This window comes from Mus musculus, chromosome 6, assembly GCF_000001635.26.
Source record: "Mus musculus strain C57BL/6J chromosome 6, GRCm38.p6 C57BL/6J".
In the NCBI taxonomy this organism is placed as follows: Eukaryota; Metazoa; Chordata; class Mammalia; order Rodentia; family Muridae; genus Mus; species Mus musculus.
In genome coordinates this window covers 18379912-18405289 of record NC_000072.6, presented here as the reverse complement: position 1 = coordinate 18405289, position 25378 = coordinate 18379912, and the positions used below count along the sequence as shown (strand labels likewise).

At 41.8% G+C, this 25378-nt stretch overlaps 1 protein-coding gene across 4 annotated transcripts in view; it reads left to right on the top strand.

Annotated features, from left to right (window-relative positions):
* Positions 1-25378, top strand: part of Cttnbp2 (cortactin binding protein 2) — a 148747-nt gene that overhangs the window by 109928 nt on the left and 13441 nt on the right. For all 4 annotated transcript variants that reach the window (NR_149735.1, XM_006505104.3, NM_080285.2 and 1 more), the window contains 8 exons: positions 27-106; positions 7686-7772; positions 7858-7957; positions 16055-16207; positions 17075-17262; positions 22366-22544; positions 24117-24322; positions 24651-24827. Coding sequence is in view for 3 of the 4 variants with exons in the window: in XM_006505104.3 (XP_006505167.1) it covers positions 27-106; positions 7686-7772; positions 7858-7957; positions 16055-16207; positions 17075-17262; positions 22366-22544; positions 24117-24322; positions 24651-24827 (1170 nt within the window). In the remaining variant the exon portion in view is untranslated. The remainder of the gene's footprint in view (positions 1-26; positions 107-7685; positions 7773-7857; positions 7958-16054; positions 16208-17074; positions 17263-22365; positions 22545-24116; positions 24323-24650; positions 24828-25378) is intronic.

Below are 25378 nucleotides of genomic sequence, written 5' to 3'. Positions count from 1 at the left end.
TCCTTCTCTGTGTATATTTCTCACAGGTCCCCAAGAAGGCTGCCTCAGTAGTGTGACTTACGCATCCATGATCCCACTTCAGATGCTGCAGAACTACCTCAGGCTGGTATGTTGGCACTGTCATCGTCACTACTGAGACATCCATCCATCAGGTGGTCCATGTAGACAAGTGTGGGAGCCCACCCACCTCACGTTTCTAAGTTAGGACTTTGTTTCTCCAACACACCCCTCCCTGGCAGGCTGTCCATCACTGGCCTGGATTTCTGTCACTATAACCCACATGTCCATTTCTTTGTCCCAGAGAGACTACCTGTGATGACTAAAGTGCTTTAACTTGGGTAGAAACATATTACCTGCCCCTTAATAAGGATGTGCCATCAAATAATAGACACAGAAAGGAATAGGCATTCATATAAAGATGCCTAATACAATTTAACATTAAGTAAATAAGTTCACATCTGTTGGAATATTGATTTGGCCTCTTTTACAGAAACCAAACAATTAGAGATTAAATAGGGCTGTCTTCGTTAGGGTTTTACAGCTGTGAACATACACCATGACCAATGCAAGTCTTATAAAGGACAACATTTAATTGGGGCTGGCTTACAGATTCAGAGGTTTAGTCCATTGTCATCAAGGTAGGAACATGGAAGTGTCTAAGACAGGCATGGTGCAGGCAGATCTGAGAATTCTACATCTATTCTGAAGGCTTCTAGCAGAATACTGACTTCTAGGTAGCTAGGATGAGGGTCTTATAGCCCACACCCTCAGTGACATACCTACTCCAACAGGGCCATACATACTCCAACAGGACCACATCTTCTATTAGTGCCAATCCCTGTGCCAAGCATATGCAAACCATCACGAGGTCTGAAGTTTATTCTTTTCACATATCTAACTTGCAGCAGGTGAGAGGTCTGGGCATGGTGAACATCCAAGTTCCAGAGTCTCAGCACCATATTCTACTGTTACTGCTTGCAGCCCATTGACTAGTATTTTAAGTCAGCCTCCTACTGAGCTAGCAAATGTGTCTTGCTGTGGTGTAACAGAGTTTCCTGCTCAAACTTGGCAGTATGTTCTTAATAGGAAGAAGAGGAATATGAATATCAAAGAAAGCAGTAAATCAGATACAAAACAGACAAGAAAATATGATACATTTGTTACATACTTAGTAGATGTAGGTGATACAAGTGTTTTTACTTGGTTTGTTTATTTATAACATCCCTACAATAAGTAAGGCAAAGAGAGGTTAAAAGGATCTTATGATCAAAGCAGCATACATAGTCACCGATGGACCCCAAATGTTGGAAGTGCCTAAGGTACCCTGTGTCTGAGTGAGATCTGCTGAAACTACTATGAATGCCATAAAACAATAAGTGAATAAAAGCTCTGCTGGCTCCCTTAGGCAGCCTTTAAAAAAATAGTTCGTTTGGGACTCTTTACACAAGTTGTTTCTGTCACATTTAAATTAATGTTTTGGTAAAGCTATGCACTGATAAAGCTGACCTCGGAGTCTGAACTCACCTTGCACCCTCAGCCAGGGGGAACTTAATTAGGCCTCTCTGTGGGACATTATCACTTTTCTCTTTTTGCTTTTATATGTTTCCTTTCCCTTCAAAGCATCAAATATGCCCAAGAGGAAGAACTCCAGCTAATCCCTTACTTAAAGGAAAGCTGAGGGTATGGCCCCCTGATTGTCAGGAATATGAGCCCCAGGCTGTGAGTATAGCTACTTCCTCTCCCCTCTCCCCTCCCAACATCACCGTATTATCCAAGGTTTTGACCAAGGGTTAAATTGTCTTAATCCAAAAACTATGACAGTTTAAAGATCTTGATGGGTTTTATGTTACTGTCATTCTGATGAGACACCATGGCCAAAAGAAATTTAGGGAGGAAAGAGTTTATTTTGCTCACAGTTACACATAACAATTCATCAAACCAATGAGGGCAAGAACCTGAAGGTAGCAGCTGAATCAGTGACCAGAGAAGAGTGCTGCTCATTGGCTTGCTCAACCTGCTTCTTACAGAACTTAGTACTATCAGCCCAAGGATGACCTTATCCACAATGGGCTGACCTCTCCCCTAAGAATCACTAATTAAGGGTATGTTCCACTGACTTGTTTATAGCTTGATCTTATGGAGACAACTTATAGATCTTGTCCTTTTACCTTAGTGGTTATGGTCTCTTGTTAACCATAGCTAATTCTTTAGTTTCAGCTGAACAGACACCATATATATTCTTTACACAGTAGGCCAGGTAGAGCCTTTGTTTCCCTGTGAAACATCACAAAGCAAACCTCCATTATCTACACTGCTCTCACCATTTGTATCTCCCAAGCTCCCTCATACCAGCTTACTGATCTCTCAACACTCAGTGGTCTTTCTTGCTCAAAGTTCCAGAATCCTTCCATAGTCATCTCCAAAACAACATAGTCAGGTCTCCTGCAGAGATACCCCACTTCTGGTACCAATTTTTCTTGGTTAGGGCTTCTATCAATGTGATGAATCACCATAATCAAAAGCAACTTGGGGAGGGAAGGTTCTATTTCATTCACAGTTCCATGTAACAGTTCACCATCAAAAACAGCAAGGGCCTAAAGGCAGGAGCTGATGCTGCAGTGATGGAGGATACTGCTTCCTGGTTTGCCCAGCCTGCTTTCTTATAGAACCCAGCACTGCAAGTCCAGGAATGGCCCCACCTAAAATGTTCTGGACTCTCCCCTCAAGCATCATTAATTAGGAAATGTTCTTCCCTCCAGCCTTGTGGAAACATTTTCTTAAAAGAGATTTCTTCCTCTCGGAATGACTCTAGCTTGTGTCAAGTTGACATAGAACTAGCCACTACAGTTTATTTTGTAACACTTCATTCTATTAGAGAAATGCCCCATTAAGTTGACAGGGAAGTGTGGTTTGGTAAACATAGAAGAGCTAAAGCTAAGGCAAGAGAATTGCTGTAAATTCAAGGGCAGCCTAGGTTACAAAACTGAGACCCTACTTATCTCAAAAGAAAAAAACCAAACCAAAACAGAGGGGTTTTATGTTTGTTTTGTTAAGAGTGACCTCACAAAATGGTTACAAATCACAAAACACAAAGGAATCAAGTTTCACTTTTCTTTTTAATATTCCAAATGCTAGTTGGATAGATCATTACTTACATTCTAACTCCACTGATAGTTCTGCTCAAATTTCAAGAATTACCAGTCATTGTTATTAATTCTTGTTTTCTCATCGAAAAATGTACAGTTGCATGGCTATTATTTCAAATGTGTACATCACTTACCTGGGAGTGACTTTTGAGATGATAGAAGTTCAGGAGCAGTTTCTGTGACTGAATTGACAGTAACACCCATTCATGCCCCAAAGACAGTAAATCATTTCTTTGAAATTATGTGTCGGGAGAGACTGAAGTGAAATTCCTAGCTGTAAAGCATGACCTTTTAATTGACAGCTATCCCAATTTTTATTGGCAAAGTAATGCCCTATTATTTTTCCAGTCTTTCTCGTGTTTAATGTCTCAGCACAGCTGGCCTCAAACTGTCTCTGGGCAGCAGGTCTTATGCGGACTGTGTATGACAAGTGGAACAGCAAACCAAAGTTGAGGTGTTATTGCTTCAAAATACCACAAATCTGAAGACACAGCTCAGTTTGCACATGGAAAGCAATGGACAACTCCCCATTCTGTGGGAAAACATTATAGAAGGAAAAAATTAAAGAATGGCTGGGCCATTGTTGAGCTTGTTGAATCATTATGCTTCAAAAGCCCTGATTGACATGTGATATGGGACCCCCAACAGGATGTGAAGACCCAAGACTAAATTGGATTAGTATCGGTCATGATAATGAGGCCAGTGTACCTTTACTAATAAGCAAAAGTGTCACACTATAGCAGAATAACTCTGGTGACTGTGACTCAAGTTATAATTTTAGAAGTTGAACTTGATTTCATCATTTTCAAACAGATTTCCTTTTCATCAGCAATTCCATCCAAAACAGTATTAGCTTACCTACCAATCCATCTAACTGTAGAGCCCTCTGCTGGAGGCATGAAGCATAGAGCATGATTTTATATTCTACCTAAGAGTTTGGCCTTTGGGGAAATGTGATATGATAACTCTGAAATGGATAGGTTGTCTTCCTGACAAAGCTTTTCATATGCATACTAGTATCAATGAACTAGTTTTATAACTAGTTGGCTTTCAGTAATTAATTTTGGTTGGTTGCAAATGATAATCAATATACCTATGTATCATTTGATCAAAGGAAACAGTGAGCAAAAGAACTGGTAAGAGCCGGGCGTGGTGGCGCACGCCTTTAATCCCAGAACTTGGGAGGCAGAGGCAGGTGGATTTCTGAGTTTGAGGCCAGCCTGGTCTACAGAGTGAGTTCCAGGACAGCCAGAGCTATACAGAGAAACCCTGTCTCGAAAAACAACAACAACAAAAAGAACTGGTAATACCTGAAATGTAAAGAGATCATGATTAGAAAGTATATTTTAAAATTCAAACAATCAGGACTTTTGTACATTTGTTTTCTCTTTATCTATACAGTAACTTCTTTGTTTATATTTTATTGTACTTCAAGGAGGATATTATAAAGCATAAATGTGAAGAGTTTACTGCTTGTAGAAGAGGTCCATTCAATAAATTTTAAATTGTTTCCTGTCGTTTGCACCCTAAAAAAATATATGTGCTTTAACAGGTGAGGTGTGGCTGTTTGTAGCTCATCTCGGAAGCTGGACCCTTTGCTGTTATATGATTTCAGAGTCAGCCTTCAGGAAGTGTAGACAGCTTGACAGGAGAGTTGTAATGAATAGAGTGCTCTTGTTTTCAGCAGCGAACCAAGATTAAATTGCAAGGCCAGTTGAAAATCTCAGGGGCAGAATGTTCAGTAAATCCTGGAAATCTGTATCCCATTTCACTGGCATGAAACAATCCCTTCCTTGTGAAAGAATTTCTGTTCAGCAATTCAGAGTGATAGGGGATTAATTTGGAGAGCTGGCGAGTACTAGTATAGAATTGCACCTGGACAGCAATTTCTGGTGCACAGTTTACCACTAAGGTGCTTTTTGAAAAAGGACAAAACGTCAGAAAAACAGAGCTGAGGTCTCCATTAGTGAGACCCAAAGACTTCCCTACTGCCTTGGGAATGTTAGGCTCGTTTTCTCTGATTCCTCCCTGCAATGAGCTAGGAAACACTGTCACCCCTTCCTTACTGTCTTCCCGGGGATTCAAAAGTACAAGACTGACACCAGTGAGAAGCCTGAGCAGTTAGGCTCCAATTTGGCTGCACAGTGAGAGTCTCATCTGCTCTATCGATGTGAATCCTTTCATATCCATTAGACAATGTAAAGAAGTGGATGAAGCCTGGTGAGACCATGCTGAGGCCTGAGAGGTGCATTACCCATGAGCACTTTGGTGGGACTGGAGAGAAACAGCTGTAGTTCATCCTTGTGCACTTCTCTGTCTTGTTGCACAGCAGGATCCTGTAACTGTTGTTGGAGCCAATAGTTTAATCAGTGACTTATAGATATGAGTCAGTCATTCACCCAGTGACCTAAGGGGCTTTAGCTAGCAAAGTGAATCCAGGAGTGGCACCCACTTCTTGTGTTAGTGTAACAAATTCCCCATGGTCTTACAGCATTTAAACAATAAAATATTAATGCTATACCTATAGGGAAATACTGTCATTCTGAAGGCTGCTTTAACAAATGTCAGAGATTAGATGGCTTATAATATTTATAGTCACACACCTGGAGGCCAGGATGTTCAAGGCCAAGGCACCAGCAGTACAGTGAGGTGAGGGTCTGTTTTCTGGATCTAGATAGTATCTTCTTACTGTGTTCTAATATGGTAGGAAAGGCAATGGGGATTGCTCTATTACTTTTCATAAGGGCACTGATACCTCCTGTCATAATCAGGGTTGCTATTGCTGTGATGAAACGTTCCACTCAAAATAAGTTCAGGGAGAAGGGGTTTATTTTGCTTATACTTTCATGGAACTATCTATCATAGAAGGAATTCAGGGCAAGAACTCAAACAGGGCAGGAACCTGGTACCAGGAGCTGATTACGAGGCTGTGGGGAAAATGATGCTTGCTAGCTTCCTCTAGATGGTTTGCTCAGTCTGCTTTCTTATAGAATCCAAGACCATCAGCCCAGTGACAGCACCACCCACAATGGGCTGGCCATCTGATATACATCACTAAATAAGAAATTGCCTACAGCTTTGCTTACAGCCTGACCCTATGGAGGCATTTTGTCCATTGCTGCTCCCTTCCCTCAGATGACTCTGCTTCTATCAAATTGACATAAAACCAGCTGGCTCAACTCTTAGGGAAACCATCCCTAATTTACCACCTTAGATCCAGTTATAATTTCTACTTATGCATGGGAGGGGACCAGTACAGATCCTAGCCATTGAAAAACCAGACCAATAAAATATGGGCAATTCTCTAGGCTGCAAAGAAATAAAACTGTGAAATCAATGTGAGCAATTTGTAGGAAAATGTGGACTAGGATGGAAAAGAACAATGTTGGGAAGCAGTTGGGTGAAGTAAGGAACTAGATGAGAAACTGAAGATGCTCTGAGGCTTTACTCAAGCCAGTGGAGAATAACACTGAGATGATGAACAGTAGGATGAACTTACTGATGCCTGCATGAGGCACAAGGCACAAAGCTGTCTGAAGGAGCTCTCTCAACATGCCAACCAGAAGGTCAGAGCTACAATCATGTCATAAGATGGCAGATGCATTCACAAGGAACAAAGAGTAGTATTGTAGTTGTTCCTTAGAAATATAGGAAAGCAGTAGATGGTACCCAAAACATAGTAAAATTTCCTAAGCTAACCAAAAGAATAAAAAAGTCCACCTCTGTAGATTCTATTTAAGATTGAGAAGAAGTGGCCAGAACTAGACAAATCTCGTCATCATTTTTAATGACAGGTATAATCCCACACATTCTCTGTATTCCCACTCATACGTACAAAGGAGAACAATTACTGCTCAGAAATATTCTTCAATTATATTTTTCTCTGATGATTTTTATGGTGCAGCAACTCCTCAGCCTAGAAACTGCACCTCAGCTGTACTTTCCAGAATATCCTCACATTTCTGAAAAACACCTTGCTTCAGTCTCGGTCCTTGCCTGCACAACTGCCATTGCCTTGCTAGGCCACCAATAGCACAGAAAAGAGCTGTGCCAGTACTGTGTCCAGTCTACGGTGTTTGGGATGTGACATTCGCTGGGTAGCTATAGCCACCAGTGTGTACTGAAGGCATACCAACAGCAGAACAGTATTTAACTTCAGAGAAAAGTCACTCATGGCTATCAGAAACCTGGTCTTACATACCCTGACTGCCAGTCCTAAGCTCACCATCACGGGGCCCCTGAAGAATGATTCTTTTTAGCTTCTCTCTCTAGCTTACAAAATAATAACCGGCAGGTGGTCTTTGTGTGCTCCTGTATCCTGAATACATTCCCATAACTTCTGTAAACATATCTGTTTCCAGGGGAGAGGAGGCACAGGTCAAGTTTTAAAGGACTTGACAAGTCTAGGAAATACTCCTATTCTCAAATAGCTTCATTCTTTTGGATACCTGGGGATAATTGGGACCTCTGTCCTTGTGCACTGCCCATTTCCTTGTCAAGCTAGCATCTTCACCCAGGGTTCTTCTTGCTTTTGAACAGGTTGAGCAATATCATAATGTCATTTTCCATGGACCAGAAGGAAGCTTGCAAGACTACATAGCAAATCAGCTTGCCCTCTGCATGAAGGTATTACATATTTCCATACTACTACTTTGTTTTCTGGAAAACTGGGAAGACTATTAGAACTAATATCCCTGTTTTGTTATCACAGTACAGACAGATGGCTGCAGGATTCCCCTGTGAAATAGTGAGAGCCGAGGTGGATTCGGGTTTCTCCAAAGAGCAGCTAGTAGACGTGTTCATCAGGAATGGTAAGACCCTTTCAAGGAGCTGGCTTGTGATAACTCACAGACATGTTCTTCACTGAAGCCATTCCAAGGAAATAACCTTCATAATTATTCTACTTTTTAGTTGTTCAATGGCCATGGAGTAAAAATTGGGAGTCCAAGTGAACACTTGCAAAAAAGACTTCTGTCTGAGCTATACTGTATTAGTTGGTCATCCTGAATTTTCTTCTTTATTTTTATAAACCACTCATTGTTTTGAGCACACTATGTAACTGTCAGCAGCAATAGAGCAAGAGAAGAGGTAATGCAAGCAGCTCCCTTTAGCAGGACTGCATAACACATTTTGGCATTGCCTAGAATTGGTGCCGCATGTTGATAAAAATGAAACAAACCAAGACTGAGTAGATTTTCTCATTCACACACTTCCTGTAAAGATGTACTACCTGGAGTAAACTTTTGTCTCCAGCTGGCCATTAGCGTGCCATTGATTAGCATTTTGGTCAATACATTGCATGTACCAGTTAACTCACTGGGTCTATAGCAGTCTTCTACAAATAGCTGATGTTGTATCTATTCCCACTAATAGGGTAGCAGAACCACATGTAAACATTTCTTGAGATAAATTATTCATGAGGTCTTTCATAGCTTGACAACCCATGTTTTGCTACAGATGAGGCTGGCATAACCCAGAATAGCAGAGCTGTGACACGAAGCTGAAACCATTCAACTTTAGTTCCAAAAGGTCTAGCCACAGACCCGTCTGGGAGAGAAGTTGTAAGATTCAAAGAGCATGAGTTTAGACCTTCTAAATTTTAACAGAGAGGGCTATGCCTTGTCTTTGAACTTGGAGGAATAGGGAATCTCTTAGAATCTTAATGTCTTCCTGACACACAGGCTCGTCTTTGACCAGAAACCAGGAAATAGATACAGAACACTATTTTCTTTCATGCTATTTCAATGATAGCTAACATTTATTAACTTTTACTCTGCAATGCCCTATTTTAAAGCCTGTCTTTGTAACTAGCAGCTTTCAGACAGACCATTCAGTGTCCCTGGTTGGTGATCTTGATGGCACTTGAGATGATGTGTGTTTCCGGTAATGCCACAGTAAGGACATAGACTAAGACTCAGACCCAAGCAGTCTGGTAGGAGCTTGGCCTTGCTCGATCCCAACTATAGATCTTAAAAGCTCCCCTATGTTAACAGGTCACTTCTTCTTTAATTATTTAACAATAATCCCCTACAGCTTTTCAGCATTCAGGAGTATGTCTAATCAAGGTTAACAGTGTAAGATGATTTATTCTCACCCAGTCAGGGTAGATAGTCAAGTACAGACTGAGCTTTGCTGTAAATATAGACAGCGAAGAAAGCTGGAAAGCAATGAGTTAAGGCATAATGGATGCAAGGGGGACCAGCCCAGTACTGCAGGATTGATGATCGCTTGGCATCTTCTTACAAAGAACTCTCCCAGTCTGTAAACTTGGAGAGAGGCAACCCCTGTCTTAAATTTCAGCTCCCCCCGGAGAATGGGTTCTCTACCCTTCTCAGGTAAGACTTTCCCCTAGGAAACATTTATAGAGTTTATTTTTGTCTTCTCACCCCACCTAACTATAGAGTTAGCAGTAGGAGAGCTCTTGGGACTTTGGCTTTGAACTCTATGTTACATCATGAACTCTTTGAAAGCTACTTCTGTGGCTTATACTTTTATTTCCTTAAGTGACCAAGTGAATGTCTTTTGCAGAAGATAGCACTAGAAAAAAATGAAAAAAAAGATATCATTTTTCCTGTTTAGGAAAGGAGATAGAAGTATGAGCAGATAGGACAGAAAGTAATGAGGTATAAGATAGAGGATGTAGACTTGGGAAAGTGCAGTATTTGGAGGTTTTGTTTTGTTTATTATAGCACTTGGGACCCATCCCATGGCCTGGTACTGGATGGGAAGAGTTACATCACAAGCCCCAAGGTGAAGATTCTGAACAGTGTATTTGAGTAAATTCATAATGAATGAAATCCATCTTCATTCTAAATCCAGAGAAAAGAATAGGAAAGGTTGTATCATCTCTGAATACAGAATATTCTGTATTTGTCTTAGTGATTTAAAAGGATGAACACTTCCCCTCAATTTTCAGTAGCAAAACCAAGACCAAAATGGTGAGGTTTGTCTACTGCGCCCTTGTCTACAATGGTTTGTGCACTTTGGGGTCCATTGTTTGCTTTCCTCTCCCTGTCTCTTAAGTACTGCCAAATCTGCTTTCTCCTCTTCCTCTTCCTCCTCACCCTCTGCTCCTCCCCTTCCTCTTCCTCATCCTCCTCACCCTCTTCCTCCTGCTGCTCTCCAGCTGCCCTCCCCTTCCCCCATCATTTCTTGCTCCAGTGGCTCTTGAGTCCTCATCAATCCATCTTACTTCTCCCTCTCTCGCTTCTTCAGCAAGTTCTCCACAGTGATTCTTGAAGGATGATTCTTAGAGACCAAACCTTTCGTACGTGTCCCCCGATATTATACTCCACAGGCTCCAGAATAAAAGTTAAAAGTTCTTAGAATGCTACTTCAAGAACATTGTGGTCTAGCTTGTCATTTGTGCCTACTTCTCTGGATGCCTAAAACACCCTCTACCATTCTCAGCCTTTCCATGAGACCCACTGCTGCTAACTCGTGACCAGAAAAAGAGGTGGTGTGGAAGGCATGCCAAGGGAGCCCCAGGAAGGGGTCATGGGTCTGTGGATATCTGTCCTTTCTTCATGCAGAAAGCTAGCCAGAAATGATCCTTTGGTAATGGACGGCCTCATGGAAGGGAAGGCAGATCCCTGCAACTGAAAGGGACCTGTTGTACTGTAGCTTTCAAACAAATAAGATACAGAGCTTGTCTGCCAACTGCACTATTGCATTTTTTTTTCAAGAAGAAAATAGTGACCAGATGGCACTGAACACACTGATCTGGGGTGTTCTGTGTGCTAATGGGTCTTAACCTCATTTTCTTTGAAGGGGAGACACACGCCTTTGGTTAGACCAGCCCTGGACTGTTAAATGTTATCTTTCACCAAGCATTAGAGCACATATTTGTTCTAGTCTGCATGTTTGAGGGATACAGAGTGAAATGGACCACAAAGAACACATTAAAGAGAGAGAGAAAGAGAGAGAGAGAGAGAGAGAGAGAGAGAGAGAGAGAGAGAGAGAGAGAGAGAGAGAGCCCAAGAAGCAAGAGGAGCAGAAGCTGAACAAAGGTGGCTTTAAGAAGTCAACCCTAACATGGAGAGGAAAATGCAAAGGAGGCAGTGAAGAGTAAGAACAAAGGAACGCCAGGAAGGATGAAGGAGCTTGCAGGAGGCCATGAACTTTGTGTCCATGTAGTTCAAGATGACATTTTCCTCTCATTTTCACCATGTCACATGATTCTATTGTTTGACTGGGAGAATGTGAATACATAGTGCAGTTAGCTAAGGTTCCTCTGCTGTATAAGGTATGAAGCTGGGGGGAAAGAACAATTTAAACACTAGATCAATATTTTCAAATGCAATGCTTTGAGTCCCTTGGAGAGATCCATAGATGAGCTGACCTCACTGGGCCCTGTGCTACTAGAGGCCATTGCTGCACTGGTCTCTTTGTCACACTCAGAGCATTGTCCCTGCAGTGACTTGAGTAGGCAGTGTATGGAAGGTGTTATTTTCCCTCCCCAAAGGGGTGACTATAGATAGTTGTGCTAGGTTACTAGGGTCAGACCAAGAAGTGTTGCTGTTGAATCAGCTGTGTAGGATTTTAACTGAAGGCTACACAGAATTGAGATTTAGCTGTGAACCTCAGTGTCCAATTAGGATTGCCAGTCTCTCAGCATTTTCAACAATTGGTGCTGGCACAACTGGTTGTTATCATGTAGAAGAATGCGAATCGATCCATACTTATCTCCTTGTACTAAGGTCAAATCTAAGTGGATCAAAGAACTTCACATAAAACCAGAGACACTGAAACTTATAGAGGAGAAAGTGGGGAAAAGCCTTGAAGATATGGGCACAGGGGAAAAATTCCTGAACAGAACAGCAATGGCATGTGCTGTAAGATCGAGAATTGACAAATGGGACCTAATGAAACTCCAAAGTTTCTGCAAGGCAAAAGACACCGTCAATAAGACAAAAAGACCACCAACAGATTGGGAAAGGATCTTTACCTATCCTAAATCAGATAGGGGGCTAATATCCAACATATATAAAGAACTCAAGAAGGTGGACTTCAGAAAATCAAATAACCCCATTAAAAATGGGGCTCAGAACTGAACAAAGAATTCTCACCTGAGGAATACCGAATGGCAGAGAAGCACCTGAAAAAATGTTCAACATCCTTAATCATCAGGGAAATGCAAATCAAAACAACCCTGAGATTCCACCTCACACCAGTCAGAATGGCTAAGATCAAAAATTCAGGTGACAGCAGATGCTGGCGTGGATGTGGAGAAAGAGGAACACTCCTCCATTGTTGGTGGGATTGCAAGCTTGTACAACCACTCTGGAAATCAGTCTGGCGGTTCCTCAGAAAATTGGACATAGTACTACCGGAGGATCCAACAATACCTCTCCTGGGCATTTATCCAGAAGATGCCCCAACTGGTAAGAAGGACACATGCTCCACTATGTTCATAGCAGCCTTATTTATAATAGCCAGAAGCTGGAAAGAACCCAGATGCCCCTCAACAGAGGAATGGATACAGAAAATGTGGTACATCTACACAATGGAGTACTACTCAGCTATTAAAAAGAATGAATTTATGAAATTCCTAGCCAAATGGATGGACCTGGAGGGCATCATCCTGAGTGAGGTAACACATTCACAAAGGAACTCACACAATATGTACTCACTGATAAGTGGATATTAGCCCCAAACCTAGGATTCCTAAGATATAAGGTACAATTTGCTAAACACATGAAACTCAAGAAGAATGAAGACTGAAGTGTGGACACTATGCCCCTCCTTAGAATTGGGAACAAAACACCCATGAAAGGAGTTACAGAGACAAAGTTTGGAGCTGAAATGAAAGGATGGACCATGTAGAGACTGCCATATCCAGGGATCCACCCCATAATCAGCATCCAAACGCTGACACCATTGCATATACTAGCAATATTTTATCAAAAGGACCCAGATGTAGCTGTCTCTTGTAGACTATGCCAGGGCCTAGCAAACACAGAAGTGGATGCTCACAGTCAGCTAATGGATGGATCACAGGGCTCCCAATGGAGGAGCTAGAGAAAGTACCCAAGGAGCTAAAGGGATCTGCAACCCTATAGGTGGAACAACATTATGAACTAACCAGTACCCCGGAGCTCTTGACTCTAGCTGCATATGTATCAAAAGATGGCCTAATCAGCCATCACTGGAAAGAGAGGCCCATTGGACATGTAAACTTTGTATGCCCCAGTACAGGGGAACGCCAGGGCCAAAAAGGGGGAGTGGGTGGGTAGGGGAGTGGGGGTGGGTGGGTATGGGGGACTTTTGGTATAGCATTGGAAATGTAAATGAGCTAAATACCTAATAAAAAATGGAAAAAAAAAAAAGGATTGCCAGTCTCTACAGGAGAGAAACAGACCACTGCACTCAACGTTTGGAAGAACGAAAAGAATGATTTCAGAAGTGAGCATAGAAGAAGCACAGAGCAAAGAAGGCTCAAAGGGCAGTGTTTCCTGCTATGTGACAAAAGAAGCCCACAGGCAGAAATAAAATGGAGGGAGTGGCATTCGTTCATGCCTCCAAAAATCTACCAGGCCAGGCAAACCTTGATACTCAAAATTTGGTAATGAGTAATTTAACTTCTGTGACTCTTTAACATTTAGATATGAAACTACGCTAAATAACCTAAACTAGACTAGTTTCTCAAGGAAACTAAAACTCACCTTTGCACACACTAGACTAAGGAAAATGACCCAGGGAGAAGTAGAAGATACTGAGGAAGCCTGAAGCTGTGAGGCCAGCTGTGTTAAAGACACTTTTTCCCTGTGATATCCTCACTACTTGACCCTTGATTGGTACCTCATGGCAGACACCTAAGGTCGGTAGTTAGGAACAGCAACACTCACCCCTTTTCTTCTAGGCATAAACTCTTTGAGCGTCTGCTCTAAATTAGGTGAGCATTGCAATCTTTCCTGATGGATCGAGTAAGTGAAGGCGCCTTTTCCCACCCATCCTCCTAACACTCTCAAACATGTACAAGTTCAGTTAATTGTGCAGCCAGTGTGATCCTTCCTCCTTATTCCCCCGACATTTCTCTTCCACCACTACTCCCCGCACTCCCATTTCAGAAACATCAGACCTTCACCACGTTCCCTCTCTTGTACCTCATTGGTCATGTGCTCTCTGCCTGCATTGACAATGCAGCCTCTTCTTCAATGGAAAGTTGGAGGTTGTTTTTGGTGTTTCCTCTCTGCCCTGTCTCTGAAGATGGAATGCAGACTTACTGTCTTGTCTCATAATGCCTGTCTACTTTATAGAGGCATGTCTTCTTGGTATATCTACTTGGTAGGGTCTCCTCTCACCTCTTGCCTTCAGCACAGCAGTCAGAGCTCCTGTTTCCTTTCTTTTCTGATTGTTTTCTAAATGAGACCTCAGAGGAGGTGTCCAATCGTCTGTATTCTTACATATTTGTTAATCCCTATCCATACTAAACATTGCCACTGATGGCCAGCAGTGGGGATAAACTCCCTCACATCTCATTCTGTGGTCATCAATACTGGGCAGTGCAGCAGATCCTGGCCTTAGTGGCACCTCCTTGTCATAGGGAACTTGTACATTAGTTTACATTTTTTTAGTTTAGGTCAATATGCTTCCATTCCTGCCCGTTCTGAGTGGGAGGAACCGCAAGGATGGAGACAGTGGACTTGACTCCCTCTCATTGTTTGTGAACCCTTAATCTGATCACTTCTTAGGGTCAGGATGTGCTTGCATCTCCTGAACCCTTGCCTATTAATGCTATGCACAGCTTATATATGGGTGATTTAAAGGCCATTCAATGCTTTTAACCTTTTATATTATGAAACAAATGTAAAATACCTCTTAAAAATCAAAGAATAATTTTTAACTAAATTAGCCATTTAGCCACTGAACAAGCCAGGAATTTTAGACTCTTCAGCTTCTAGAATGTACCTATGTGTCTTCTTGCTCATAAAACCTTTCTTCTATCCTCTGCGATAACTTCTGAGCAATGTATTGGAGGTACAAAGGAATGAACCCAGGCCCTCACATTCACCAGACAAGCTTTATACTGTAGAGCCCCCACTTCTGCCTCTTAATGTGTTTTTATGGTTTTGTTACCTGGTTCTAAATCCACAGATTAAATATTTAATATTAATTTTTTTCAAAATGTATGTAAGATGAAATAATATTTTAAATATTCCTTGGTGGCTTCTTTGTGACAACTTCCTGTGTCCTCAGAGTGCTCACTTTCCAGTGTGGCAATGGACTCCTTTTCTTTTAGTTGCCTGAGCCTTTGATGCTGGAATTTGGGTAGATTCTGCCTAGCATTTGCTATGGAAGGATTTGGCATGTCGTGGGCATCTTCAACTGTGTTGAGTAATGCCACAGAAGTTCCTGAACCTGCTGCTGTCAACCCCAGCATTTTCAGAGCATGCCCCCTGTCTTAGTCAGGGTTTTTATCCCTGCACAAACATCATGACCAAGAAGCAGTTGGGGAGGAAAGGGTTTATTCAGCTTACACTTCCATAGTGCTGTTCATCACTAAAGAAGTCAGGACTGGAACTCAAGCAGGTCAGAAAGTAGGAGCTGATGCAGAGGCCATGGAGTGATGTTCCTCAGTGGCTGGCTTCCCCTGGCTTGCTCAGCCTGCTCTCTTATAGAACACAAGACTGCCAGCCCAGGGATGGCCCCACCCACAAGGGGCCCTTCCCCCTAGATCACTAACTGAGGAAATGCCCCACAACTGGATCTCATGGAAGCATTTCCCCAACTGAAGCTCCTTTCTCTGTAATAACTCCAGCTTGTGTCAAGTTGACACACAAAACCAGCCAGTACACCCGCCATACAGGATTTTTTTAGGAATCCTTTGTCCTCTTAGTTTTGCGTTTGATGCCAGTTTGTGTAGGTTTTGCCAAGTTATTAACCGCTAATGTTGTTTCTGACCACAGCTTGTCTCATCCCAGTGAAGCAGTTCCCTGTTAAGAAGAAAATAATCGTCATCTTGGAAAATTTGGAAAAATCTTCATTGTCTGAGTTACTGGGGGACTTTCTGGCACCTTTGGAAAATCGCAGCACTGAAAGCCCCTGCACTTTCCAAAAAGGTAAAGAAAGGGTAGAGGGAACAGGCTAAGCAGCCAGCCTGTGTGGTACCAGCACCAGCGGTTGGGGCCTATACTTGGTTTCTAGGTTCTTAGCTTCTTATTCAGGAATGGAACAAAAGCCCACATATCACGGAGTAGCAAGGAAACTTTATTCAAAAGGAATCGTATAGATTAAGCAGGATACATTCTTAAGACTTACAGTGGACCACATGAGCAGAGGTCAAGGGTTTTGGTTATTGTTTAAGGTTTGTTGTTGTTGATATTGCTTTTAATAAAGTTCAAGAGAAATGTGAGTTTAGTTGCTAAGAGGTGTAACATGGATAGTTCTATACTTTGTTGAAAATATTTGGAATATATAAGCTTTTCCTCATTCTGCACACTCCTTCCCACAATGCACCTGATCTTAAAACAGGTCCGATTATGCAGAGGGATAGGAGAGTACATAGAGAATTCTCCCTAAAGTTTGCCTGACACAGTTTTACCTTACTGTGCAAGTTCTCAACACCAGTCTAGGCTAAATCTGGCATTGCTCATGGTGTTTGGGTAGAGTTTCAAGATGGCTTTGGATAGAAAAAGAGCCTTACCAAGAGGGTTGCTAAAGAGAATAAGTCATTCCCAGTGTTGAAAACAGATATTCATGCAGCTCAGTGTGCAGGTAGGAGTTCTAGGGCCTAGGCACGGTGTTTAGAGAGGGTTGTATAGCACAAATCAAGAGGTGTCCCAAGGTGCTCAGTTATTATGCTTGCCTGTCTTGGTATCAGTCTAATCTTTCTGTCCTCAAAGTACAAATTATGTAATTCATGTTCTTGATTTGCATTTGCACAAAACCTAAATGGCTGAGGTTGAATTATGGCTTGGTTGTTTTAGGAAATGGAACATCCGAATGCTATTATTTCCATGAGAACTGCTTTCTGGTGGGAACCATTGCCAAAGCCTGTCTCCAGGGCTCTGACCTGCTGGTACAGCAACACTTCCGCTGGGTTCAGCTGCGCTGGGATTGCGAGCCCATTCAAGGATTGCTTCAGAGGTTCTTACGAAGGAAAGTCGTCAGCAAGGTAAGGAAAGCAGAAGCTGCAACCTGCTGAGGTGGGAGAGCAGAGGTCTTAGCGGGGCTTGTTTTCCACTTCCTGTGTGGCTGCAGGCTAGGATATTCTGTTGTTTTTCCGGAGTTGAATGGAACAAAGAATATAGAACTCACAACAGCTTCTGCACCATACAAAGAAAAAAAGCGTGCATTTTAAAGTTCTATTATTAGAGAAAGTATGTAGAAGTTGTAATAGTTTGTGGATAATATCATGTATAAGAAAAAATTAACTGGTTTTACTGGTATCATCAATAGTTCTTAAGAAACCTCATCAAGCTCCAGAAGTTATAGAAAGTTATAGAAAGTATAGACTTGAAAATTAACCACTGCGCTTAAGCAAAACTCAACTACTACCTTGGAGCACTGAGGACATCACTTAACCACTTATGCCATCTTAATGGAAAGCTTTTAGACTATGATGGTAAATGGTTTAGTGTACTTTTCTTTTTAAGAATAAAAAAAATTATAGTCTCTCATATATGAATATAGCCATGTTGATTAAATGTAAGATATTATTATTTAATAGTCTGGGACCGGACTGATATCTGAGTATCCTTCGGAGTAGATTTGTTACCAAAGAACTCCATTTGGTTTTCTCACTTAATCCTGTACACTGGCTGCAGATAGAAAACAACATTTCAACAATAGCATATACTAAGCTACTGAAAACAGAACAGCCCTCCTCACCCAGGTGGGCCTTCACTGTCCCTTTGAGACTACAGATGATACTTGACACCCTACTGTCACTTCAAGGCATGTAGGCCCAGAAACTAGGGCACAGTAACATGCAGTGTCAGCCTCGTTATCACCATAGAGAAGAGCATCATTTCTAGAGACTTGCAGGAATAAGAAGTTTCTCCGTACTGGTTCAGCAACTAGAATGCTCTACCCTTTGGTTCTAGACCAAGGCCAAAACACATGTGCGTGACCAAAACTCTCTGTCAAGGACTTATAAACCTGGGTGGATAAACAAGCATGAGTGAGGCAGATAGGCAGATAGGAAGATCAGTGTGGGGGATTTTGACTGGCTAAATCTTGTTCAGGTTTCTTGCAGGTACTCACCACCATCTCATGTCTACCATAATAATAATACCATAACTGAGTAAAGCAACATTATATGGATTGTCTTTCTTAAAAAATACAAACTTTATGACTATTTCTGACTTTCTAACAGTTGGGATTTTTCCTAATTGTACACCAGTCTTTGTCTTTTGGAGGAATCTCTATACCACCAAAAGGAAACTTGACGTTATCAAGTCTAACTTTTAAATGCGTCTATTAGATGACAGAGTTAAATTTTCACTCTTAAAGCTTTGAAAACAGATTCCTTTATACTTAGAACATTATGCATTTTGGAAAATTAGCATATTAGCCAAGATCTCCCTTTTCAGGAAACTGTTTAAAAACTAAATCATGGTTCAAGGTAGACATGCCACAGATCCAGACACGTTGTCATCACACACACACACACACAGAGAGAGAGAGAGAGAGAGAGAGAGAGAGAGAGAGAGAGAGAGAGAGAGAGGAGAGAGAGAGAGAGGAGAGAGAGAGGAAGTAGTCATCACTTTTATCTCATCAGTTCAATTTTTTTTTTTTAATTTTGAACAGCTGGTGTTTTCCATACCCAGTGAGGTTTTCTATATGCATGGGAAGGATGATTTCTTCCAGAAATGATGTTTCAGGATTTGGGGCAAGTTCATCTTTACCCTACACTTCCTACATATTGCCCTGTTTTGTCTGGGTTTCATGCAGTCAGCATAGGAGATTCTAATGTCTTCATGCCTTACATTTAACCAAACTGAACAAATCCTGTCCCCAAACATGACTTGACTTCTGCTTCTGCCTTTCCGTTGCTAGTTATACTTTGGACTCAGTTTGTAAAGTGTTTTTAAAGTATTACCCTTTGGAAATCTCATAGCAGTGGTGCCATAGGCTGTAAGTGGAGAGTGGTCATCAGAACCTCATGTGATGGGCAGCCTTGTAAATACAGGCTTGTAGTGTCAGCTACTCAGGATGGTAAGGGAGCGAGGTAGGAGGTGAAGATCAGCTTAGGCTAATAAATAAATGCATGGCTATTCTGAGTACTTAGTGAAACAAACCTTGTATCAAAATAATAAAATAAAAATAAAAATACCCAGGGCTAGAGTTCAGTGGCTGAGCCTTGGGTAGGAGACGAGAGGTCTGAGTTTCATTCTCCAGGATAACACTCACGTGCATACACGCATGTGCACACCCACGCGAGTTGAAATGAAAAGAAATCTACCAGATGTGTCTAAGATGCATCAGAAAGGTGTTTCCCACACATTCAGTCAAGATTTGCCACTGACTTAGCGCTGTGGCGTGAATGGAGCCCTCTCCAGCCCCACAAAGCTCATGTTCTTACAGAAAGCCCCTAACAAGTCACCCTTCTTGCGAGGTGATGAGACCATGGTAGATAGTTTTTATTCAAGAAAGCTTTGTAAATGTATCACTTGATATATTTTAAATATAAATATCAAGTGATATATTTTAAAACATACTCAGAACATGGGAGTCCCATCTGCCAAGATGACTTCAGGTTGAAATGTCCAAATTCTGACTTTTTATGTATAAAGGAAGAAAGATATCACAGTTGCTTTAAGGGACATTTTATAACTAAGTAATTAAATTTTTTTAACTAATTTAAGTGGCCATTAAAATCTTAAGAAGTTTTACAATCTTACAAACAAAAATCTTCCTAAATACTCCATTAACTCATAAAAACCTGAAAATTACAATAAACCCTGTGATTCAAACGTTTTCCCAAATTTTGTACTCTTTATAGATAGAACACTTCTATTTCAGTCATTCCTCTGTGAAGTGGCAGCCAACATTTCAGCCAGAGAGCTTGGTGAGATTCCATGATCTGGGCTCCGGTTAAATCTTTAATCTTCCAGTACGTTAAACTGGCTGGAGAGCAAGGCACAAGGATACATCTGCAGCAGCTCTCCAGAGCTGGGTTTATAAGCACATACCACCACACCCACCTTTTTTACGTGAGTCTGGGGATTGAAACGATGTCTTCATGCTTACATGGGCTGCAAGACTTTACTACAGGTACCCAGGCCCTTCAACTGTTTTATTACTTGGGAATATCAGCAATCATTCTTTGACTTCTCTGTTCCACATAGAATATTATTTCTGCCTCTCCTAGTTAACAAGTGTCCTTTCCCTATAGGGAGAGATTGGCTTAAACATTACCTTATTTCCTTCTTTTGAATAATAATACACAGAGCTTGCATCTGTACTTAAAGATGATCTGTCTGGAAAGGATCCTAGGTTAATGAGCCTGGCCCAGATCATTTATTTAACAGATGACAAAATGTATCAGCAATCCCAACAGGTGGGTATTTAGAGTGCCTCGGTGTGGGGCTGCTATCCTCCGTAATGCCTCCCAGCTCACAGAACTGACAGCTAACTCTAAGGATTCAGCTAACTCTAAGGATGTCATTTTGTTCTGTAGTTCTCTGAGCTGCAAAGCACACAGGGCTGTAGCTCAGTGGGAAGGTGAGTGAGTGTTCAGAGGCTTGCGTTCCATCCCTAGCCCAAAAGTAAAACAGTGAAACCTGACTTTGCAGTGTTTCATTTTCTTTAGAAGTGATTAAGTGGTGCTTAGAAACCGAAGGCATACAAATATAAATATATTGTGACATCTAAGTTTCTAAGCATCTCTACGAAATGGTTCTTATGCTAAATCAATACGCATCAAGGATGTAAAATCAAGCAATAACTATAAGACCAATTTATCAGAAAGACCCCTAAAGGAAACATCAGCGCTTAATGCACTGTCAAATGATAATCACTGTTCCCATAGCAGCTGTTTTGCACATGAGACATCCTCTATAAGCAACATCTACACTTGGAGAGATAGGCTCACACCTGTTTTTCCAGCTCTTAGGAGTAGGCAAATTCTATTCTCCTATCGGAAATTAGGTTTCTTCATGAGGATATATAACAGTGGGATCTTGGCAAGAAATTCATTGAATAATCATAAAAAAATTAAAACCTCATTGTCCCTGAGGAAGTGGGGGTAGAGTATGTTTCCACAGGGACTCTGCCCTCATCCCCCTTAGTAGCATGTGGTCCTGAAGAAGCAGCTAAGAACCCTTCTACTTACTAGCTGCCTCTCTGGTCCCTCCCATACAGCTAAGTCTGGTCTCTCCTTGCTTACTCATGGTTGAACACCGGGAACATGGTTTGAGCAGAGGTCAGCAACAATGCTAAACATTAGCAGCAAAATTAGCTTAATAATTATCAGTAACATTAAAAAGTTTTGTGTGATTTCTCTTTTATATGTATGGATGTTTTGCCTGCGTGTATGTCAGTGCACCGCATGCATGCAGCGGCTGTGAAGGTCCAAAGATGGATCCCCCGAGACTGGAATTACAGTTGCGAGTGGCCATATGGGTTCTGGGAATCCAACTCAGGTCTTCTGTGAGAGCAGCCAGTGCCCTCAACCACTGAGCCATCTCACTAGCTCAACAACATATTCTTAAGTGCAATTTAATTAATTAATTAATTGGATTTCTCATAGATATTGTGTCTGAACACCATTTTTTTTCTTTATGAGAAGTAGCTGTCTATAGTTCCTTGAAAGTTGCTAAGAGTAAATAATGAATAACTGCTCAGTTAAACGTATTTCCTGTATATGAGATGGTACCTATACTAAATAGTAATCCTTTCACAGTGTAACATATTTAAAACATCACACTGTATCATAGGGACAATTATCTTTCAACTATATCTTAAGTAAATAAGCCCAAATCTGGGCTTTGCCACCTCTTAGCTTTGTAACCCTTAGTAAGGCATCGACTCTTTGGGGTTCACTCTTCTGATATGCAAATTAGGGTCAAAATACCCAGGTGAGAGGCCATGGGGAACACTTGTGACACTGACATATGCACACACTTACGGTGAACATACCCCAAGCAAAGATAAAGTCATATTCAGCTAGATTTGGGCTTTGTGGTTTATCATTTTAATTTTGGACTTTAAATTCAAAACAAAAGCATTATTTTTTTCCTAAGCCACAGCCCTGTTTTCCACCCATCTCTAGTTCAGAGGTCAGCTGCCTGCACCCTGTGATCCTGTATGTAAGATTGTGGACTGGGCTCTGTCTGTCTGGAGGCAGCTCAACTCCTGTCTGGCCCGCTTGGGTACACCAGAAGCACTTCTTGGACCAAAGTATTTCCTGTCGTGTCCAGTAGTCCCGGGACATGCCCAGGCAACAGTGAAGTAAGTGCCAATTTTTATTTACCTAATAAAAAAACAGAGTTATGGTATGCTTGTCAGCTTTAATTGTTAACTTGACACAGCCTAGATTCATCTGAAAGGAAATCCTTGACAGAAGAATTGCCTAGAGTAAGTGGGCCTCTGTGAGATTATCTTCACTACGAATTCATACAGGAGTCCCCAGCCCACTATGGGTGGTACCATCCCTAGGCAGGCGGTCTTGAACTGTATAAGAAAACTAGCTAAGGGGGCTGAAGCTCAGTAGTAAAGAGCCCTTTCTGTTCTTCCAGCCCTGGGTTTGATTCCCAGCACCCACATGGCAACTCAGAACAGTAACTCTGAACTGTAACTCTGGTGCCAGGGATCCAACAACCTCTGGCCTCCATAGGCACTACACACATGTTACACAGATATTTCATTTATCTTTCCTCCCCTTAGCTGCTTTGGTCACGGTATTTATCACAGTAATCAGAGAAAAATAGGATACATGATGAATTTAGTATGTTTGAGACTGTGACTATTGACAAGACTGCTTTTTGCACAAAATGCCAGTTCTGTCAAAGAGTGACTGTTGGCATCAGGAACTGGCTTTACAGCCAGGAACTGGCTTTAGGGTTGCTGGTCACCTCTGAATTCAGTGATGACAACCTCTAGGTGACCATGAAAGGACACGCGTGTCTGTTGCCATGGCAATCTCCATATGTTCCCAGAGTCCACCTGCCTACCCTCACCTACACAGCGGTACATGTCACAGCACATGCGATTATGTCACAGCCCAAATAAAAGGCAGGGGCCCCTGACCTTTGCTCTTTCCTTCTTCCTTTTCCTCATCCCCTTTTGTCCTTCCCCTCTCCCTCCTCACCCCCACAATTAACTTCTCCGTGGAACTGTGCTAGCCTGGTGTGATCTGTCTGACGAGCCGCCATCCTAACACAACAGTGACCATGACTTGTCTTTTATATGTAACTCCTAAGTAACTGTATACACTAGGCAAGTTCTCCCGGTGCTCTGAGCTGTTAATGTGACAAAAATACTGACAATGTAATTGCCACTGATTGTTCCAAGTTCAGCCACAGTCCCCATGGCTAACAGCTAAAGTATAAGAGGTGCACCTGAAGCCACCGCTGGCTGGCCCAGTTCTCTGCAGGGCAGGGCCATGTGGGTGGACATATGTAGTGAGGAGCTCCACCTTGAGGCAGCCATTTAACTTCTCAATGATACATCTCCACTCAAATGTTAAAAAATACATGTGTGGCAAACAAATGTAAAACATGTAGACACAGGTTTTATAGAATTATCTGTTTTTGAAAAGATTCTTTTTGATGTGCCTTCATTTCTGCATCTTTGTCACACATTCATTCCTTCTGTAGATACTTACTATTGATTTCAGGATTGAGACAGGTTTATAAATTATCAGTATCATTTGAAATACTTACTCATTATACAACTAACCCTCAAGTGTACCCAACCAAGTGAAACATGCCGGGTAATTTTCCTCAAAGTTTTCAGGTCTGCTTCTTTTGTGAACTTGCGTGCAGTTTTTAAGAGACTTGGCCCTTCTTCATCTCTTGCAAGGTGGATGTCTAAGCTGTGGAATGCTGTCATTGCTCCCAGAGTTCAAGAAGCAATATTGTCAAGAGCCTCCATGAACAAACAACCTGGTACTGGGCAGACAGCTTCTAAGAAGTACCCTAGCCAAGGACAGCAGGCTGTGGTGAGGGCCGCCCTCAGCATTCTGCTTAATAAAGCGGTTCTGCATGGCTGTCCCCTTCCCAGGGCAGGTATGTAGGGCTGTGCATGAACGAACACACTTACATTCTCTCTATCACTGTTTCACATTTGTTTCTATGAATTATTCCTTTGTCTCCTTGTGACTAAAGAAATGAATGCACCGCTCATGGCATTGTACCAGAGCTCTTTCTGTTTTTAATTACTGGCACACATTTGATTGTATCTCCAAGTACAGTTTGTGCTGGTCCACCCAACTCCAGCTTGGTTACTGTTAAGAAACCTATGAGTTAAGACTTGGTAATGTATTTCAAGTCACTCTACAAAACTGTTTTATCTCCCCCCTTCTTCTTAGAAAAAGTGTGGCTTGTGTCGTTTCAGAGCTGGATCAGCAGATCGCAGACTTCAAAGGGGGCAGTTTTCCTCTGTCAATAGTGTCAAGTTATAGCAAAAAGAAAGTGGAGAGCGGCGCCTGGAGAAAGGTGAACACCAGTCCTCGAAAGAAGCCTGGGCACTTCTCCTCACCCACGTGGAACAAGCCAGACCCGAAGCGTGAAGGTAGGGGTGGGAAATCTGCAGGATGCAGGTTCCGAGTGCAAGTGGGCTTTTGTTATTAAAACTGCATTCTTTCAAGTTGCCCCCCCAGCCCCCAGTTGCTCAGTTTACATTTTCCTGGGATGAACCATGTAATAGTTTTTCCAAAACATAGCTGGGAGCTTTCTACCCAGAAGATAACACTTTTCATACCAGAACTAGAAAAAAAAAAAAGTCATCTTCAACTTGTTCACTGCTTTTTAAAAAACATATATGTTTTCTTGGTCCCCACAATTAAATCTATCATCTTTATGATATTTTACTCTTGTTACATACATGTCATTCCTCAGTTGAACTTAGCTTATAAGAGTACATAAACCAGGTATGTTTGATACAAATGTAGGGTGCTTATAAGTGAATCGCTTTGAGTTATTGTTTTCCTGTATGGTGTGTTCAGGGTCGGGTGCTATTTAAGGATGTGGACCAGGAAAAGCAGCCAGAAAGTCCTTGTGGGCTTTCAAAGAAATGACTAGCGTGAACTAATTAATTACCTAGACCACAAGCGTTGTCACCAT